The sequence below is a fragment of the Triticum dicoccoides genome, chromosome 4B (assembly GCF_002162155.2).
Source record: "Triticum dicoccoides isolate Atlit2015 ecotype Zavitan chromosome 4B, WEW_v2.0, whole genome shotgun sequence".
In the NCBI taxonomy this organism is placed as follows: domain Eukaryota; kingdom Viridiplantae; phylum Streptophyta; class Magnoliopsida; order Poales; family Poaceae; genus Triticum; species Triticum dicoccoides.
Window position 1 is genome coordinate 438490855 of NC_041387.1, and position 5128 is coordinate 438495982.

At 46.4% G+C, this 5128-nt stretch overlaps 1 protein-coding gene across 1 annotated transcript in view; it reads left to right on the forward strand.

The window, feature by feature from the left end:
* Positions 1-1393: 1393 nt before the first annotated feature.
* Positions 1394-5128, forward strand: part of LOC119290739 (uncharacterized protein YKR070W-like) — an 8644-nt gene continuing 4909 nt past the window's right edge. Inside the window, exons 1-7 of the mRNA XM_037569376.1 lie at positions 1394-1625; positions 2188-2223; positions 2864-2937; positions 3097-3137; positions 3259-3330; positions 3415-3616; positions 3799-3894. Coding sequence (XP_037425273.1) covers positions 1412-1625; positions 2188-2223; positions 2864-2937; positions 3097-3137; positions 3259-3330; positions 3415-3616; positions 3799-3894 — 735 coding nt within the window. The 5' untranslated portion in view covers positions 1394-1411. The remainder of the gene's footprint in view (positions 1626-2187; positions 2224-2863; positions 2938-3096; positions 3138-3258; positions 3331-3414; positions 3617-3798; positions 3895-5128) is intronic.

A 5128-nucleotide genomic window follows, 5' to 3' on the forward strand; every position in this document is an offset into this window, starting at 1 on the left:
TACGCAAATGTGGTTGTCATATTATGCAGCCAATTTGCCACACTGTCATATATGCATTGTGGCAACAGACATTGTGTTCACATTCTATTTGCCACATGATTATACAATCCAAGTGGCAAACACGCACACTCGATGTGCACATTAGTTGCCGTCGAGTGCAGCTGGATGCCGAAACTGCATTGACTACCGATTGTGGCAACTATCAAAGTGTGGAAACTATAACAAATAATTCAAAAAAAATTAGATCTCATAATGAAAAAGCATGTTTGTGGTTACTATCATATAAATTCAGCAAAATTCAGTTTGACACATGAAAGAACGTGGGTGTGGCAACTATCATAGTCATTCAATAAAATTAGTTGCCATATGTGAAAGCTTGAATGTGGCAACTATGACAAACATTTTCATTAATTTGTTGCCGCAAAGGAAAACACGTTTGTGACAACTATCACATTTGTTCAGGGAGTTTAGTTGCCACACATTTGTTCACGTTCATTCATTCTGCCAAGTTCGCCTCGTTCTACAGTTTCAAAACCAAACTAACTAGATCTAGGTTTCAATGGCAACTACTTCGACTTCAAAATCACCCTCAAAATTCTCGCACGAACTGACTGCAAACACAAATTCAAACCAATGCGCATCCATGCGCAAGACTAGTGCGTGCCTCCGAACAGGCATAACCGCACCGACGATGCCGCCGCCGCGGCGGCGACGAAACTGCCCAGTGCCACCAAAAAACGGCTAGCAGACAACTTCGACGCCGACAGGAACGCCGACGAAACGCCGAATCGCCAGAATCTCTAGGAATCGATCTAGGAGTCGAATAGGGAGGGAAAGGGGAAAAAATGCAGGAAGTGGTTGCGAGAGATGAAGCGAGCATTACCTTCAACCCGCAAGGGTTCTGGCGAAGCCGCTCCGCTCCGGCGAGCACCACCGACGGCCGCGAACACCGTCGATTGTTCCGCCTCCGCCGTCGCCTTCTCCTTTCGCCTTCTCCTTCAGGGGTTTCAAGTGCGAGTGGGTTGTGCCAGTAAATGCGTCGCGAGTAAGTAAATGGAACCGTGAGGGAGAGGGTGGAGGGGTGTGCGACGTGTTTGACGTCAACCGCGATCGAAGCATGGCGTGCGGGCGCATGGCAGTTCCATCGCACGCCTCTGAGTGGCAACCGCTGACCACGAGATGGCAACCACCGTACGGGCGAACTGACTCGCACACCGCACACGAGACTCATCCTACGTGGCGCCGAAACCGGCCTGTTTGCTATAAGATTCGTGCGTACCGAAGCCAACGAAGATGTTTGTGTGTGGTCGAAGTGGTGAATGCCCACACGTGTGGGCGTTAACATTATGGTTTTTTTGTCGCGAGAAAAAGAGTTCACAATTCGCCACGCCACGTCGCGTTCTCTGACGGCATGATGAGGGGCTTTCGCTCCGTGCTCGCTCGCGCTGCGGCGCGGACGCGGGCGGAGCTCCAGGGCACGCGCGGCCGCCGACTGTCCCACTGCGCCGCGGCGCCGGCGAGGCCTTCCTTCGGCATCGCCTTCGACATCGACGGGGTCATCCTGCGCGGCCGTAGCCCTATCGGGGGCTCGCCGCAGGCCATCCGACGCCTTTACTCCGACGATGGTAATCCCGTGCTTCTCGGAACCTGCTTCATTTGGTTGAATTACCTCGGTGCTTGTAAATGACGTTATAAAGGAGTGGGCGGATTGGCGACATGTGCTAGGAGCCTTTGCGTTATTTCATCAAACAGGTCCTAGGCATTAGGTTTGTGTTTGGCGTGGTGTTTGTGCGGACTATGTCAATTTGGCTACAGATCATCGATTTTTGTGCTGTGCACTACTAATAGCTATGTTTGTAAATTGATGACTTCCTAGAGAGCATGTGGTCAAACAGTCAAACTTATAATAGTATAGTACATAAAAGATATTTAGGTTGCTCAAGTGGAAATAACTCCAGTAGATCTTCATGAAATATACTTCATAGCAACATGATTTTCTAATTTTCTTACTAACATATTCATACTGGAAGTAAATGGTCAAAACTGCAGGGAGGTAGTAATAGATTGGTGAACTCTTAGGCTGCATCAGTATGTTGTTTTTTAATAAACATGCTAGCAGTGTAAATTAATGCCCTACCATGTGTTACTTAGTAGCTTGTGGATCATCATTTGTTGCCTCTTTTTCAGGTACCCTGAAGATTCCTTTTCTCTTCTTAACCAATGGTGAGTAGTTTACTATGTCCTATAGCACATCCTATTTATCTCCGATGGCCGCAAATTAATTTCTATACAGAGTGATGGATTGCTTCCGTTGTTTAGACCAAAACGAGCCGGATGTTGGCTTAACTCTTCTAATGAGCTTAATATCTTCCTGTACTACAACAAAACCAGTTGTATGCATGATGTTTTTCAATATATGCCACTATATTGTAGCCGTGGCGGCGGCGTGTCGCAATCCTGTGGGGTCACATACGCAATTATCTATGAAAGTTACACCATTCGTAGTGTTAATTTCATGAAATTTCACGAGCATAATGTGGTTTTAAAAAAACAGCCCTAACATGGCACCATCTGTATTATCATCTTAACTCACCTGGATTCAGCCTTATAAAGATTGAAATGCCGAGGTTGACCTGTGTATTTTGCTCAGACAAGAATAATGCTGAACGATCTGGATAATTAAGAGGAAACATGTTTTCTATAGGAAGAATGGTTTACAATGTTGAGCAGTTAGTTTTTCATACCCATCCTATGTTTAATGGTTTGTACTTTTTACAGTGAGGCACCGTGATGCTTACCAGTTCTCAGTTATATTGCTGAATCTCTTTATTGATATTATTAAGATTTTTCAATTTTTTGGCAGGAGGTGGTGTTCCAGAGCATAAACGGGCCCTAGAATTAAGTGAGCTTTTGGGAGTTAACATCTCTCCAGCACAGGTATTTACACTATCATCATGGCTCATTACCCATTGCTTATGAACAGTCATACACAACAGTAGACTTTTAACTAACAACTAACACAACAAAGTTCAATGAAAAAGAATATTGCATCTATTCCTATGTTAATTTCTGCAAATTTTTGTGATCATGATGCAGGTTGTGCATGGCCATTCTCCTTACAGAGATCTGGTAAAGCGGTAATGATATTGAAGTACATAAGTAGTCTTTATAAGTTCTGTTCTATAGATAATGTTTGTGATTTTCACCCATGATTTTTTATTCCGGAACGGAATATACAACATTTTCCTGTTACTACAGTTTTGAAGATGATCTTATTGTTGCTGTTGGAAAAGGAGAGCCTGCATCAGTGATGGCTGAGTATGGGTTTAGGTAATCCAATGTTGCTTTTAGGCTATCACGACCGTAGGTGAATTATGCTGCGTGTATTTCTCATGAATTGTCTGTTATGTGCAGAAAGGTTCTGTCCATAGATGACTATTCATCACATTTTAAGGAAATTGACCCCCTAGCTCCTTTCAAGAAATGGAAAGTGGGACAACCAAACTGTAAAGACTTTATGTCTGAGAAAATGCATCCACCATATGATGTTTACCAGGAGAGAGTTAAAGGAGTGTTTGTTGTCAGTGACCCTGTTGATTGGGGTAGAGATCTACAGGTAGTCTACTGTATGTTCCATTATTGTAAAATCTTGAGCAATTTCTTTTCAATCTTCCTTGTAACTGCGTGAGTTGTAAACATCCTCTTCTATAGACATGTATGCAAAATGCCATGTTTATGTTTTTCAGTTGAAGTGGTTGGCATGCATAAGTTAAATTGTTTGTTAATTATATCTTAAAGGTACTTTGTGACATCTTGTCAACTGGTGGACTTCCTGGAAATGGAAAAGGAGATCAACCTCCTTTATATTTTTCGGCTGATGATCTTGAATATCAGGCATGAGGAGTTCGTATTGTATAGCACGTTTCTAAAGTGTCATATTTCTGAACAGAGGAAGTATCAAATCTTAATCTATAGTTTGGTATCATGATAGAAACTGGAGCATCCCAGACATTCTTCATCAAATGGGCTCATATTTTACTGCAAATTAGTAGATCTGTAAACTTACTTTCAGATTTAGGGACTTAATCGTGCTTTCGTACAGGTTCAAGGATTTCAGTTCAGTATCTCAATTAAAGGCCCTACTTGGCTAGCCTTGACATTAATGGTAGAGGAAATAGATTTAAGGTCATTTGCATACGTGGAGTGTTTGTGTGGGTTTTTGTAGATTGAAAATAAAATAATACCAGATCTGTTTTTTTTTGGTAGGGGCTCCTACTTCCCTAACTCTATACATACATCAAGTTGAATTTATATTTGGGGGAGAGATGTATATGAGGGGTATCTTGGCAATAGACCATGTTCCATGCATAAGAGCATCTCCACTCGTTTGGCCCCCCAGCGCACCGGCCGGCGCTATTTTGGCCCTTCGGCCGGCGCTTTTTCGGCCCTGGGGCGATCTAGTTCCCAGCCACGTCCCCAGGTGTCGGCCCCAAGACGTTATAAATTCAAACTTGACATTTCCCGCTACCCAAAAAAACGCCACAAGTCCGGCGATCAGCGGCTACCAGATAGTTCGGCGATCACCATGCCACAGTTCGGCGATCAATCACTCGAAAGTTCGGCGGCGTAAGCCGGCGGCGAGTAGGTGTACGGGGGGTACTGAACGCCGGCGAACGCGTGTGAGGGCGTGCGCTGGGCGGGGTGGCCATGCGGAAAGGTGATGTTGGGGTTGAACCCGCCGTGCGCGTCACCGTCGGCGTAGCCAGGCGAGGGCGCGCACCCCCAGGGCTGTGGCGACGGCGAGAAGCCGGCCGGCGACCTGACGCTCTGCTGGCTCCAGGCTTGCGGGTTGTGGCCGCCGGGTGGATTCATCATCCTCGCGCGAGCCGCCTCTGCCTGCTCCGCCGCCGACGCGGCCGCGTCCCGGGCCCTCTTGGCGTTGAGCCTGTTCCGCTGGTCGGTGGTGACAGCCTCCCGGCGCTGAACCTCCGCCTTCCAGTCGGCGCTCGACATGCCCGGTGGTTTTGCCAGCAGCGCCCTCGGCTTCCTCTGCTTTGGCTGGGTGGCGTCGGCACCGGCAGCGGTGCGAGGGGTAGTATACTTCTTCAGCGGCATGGCGGCCGGATGG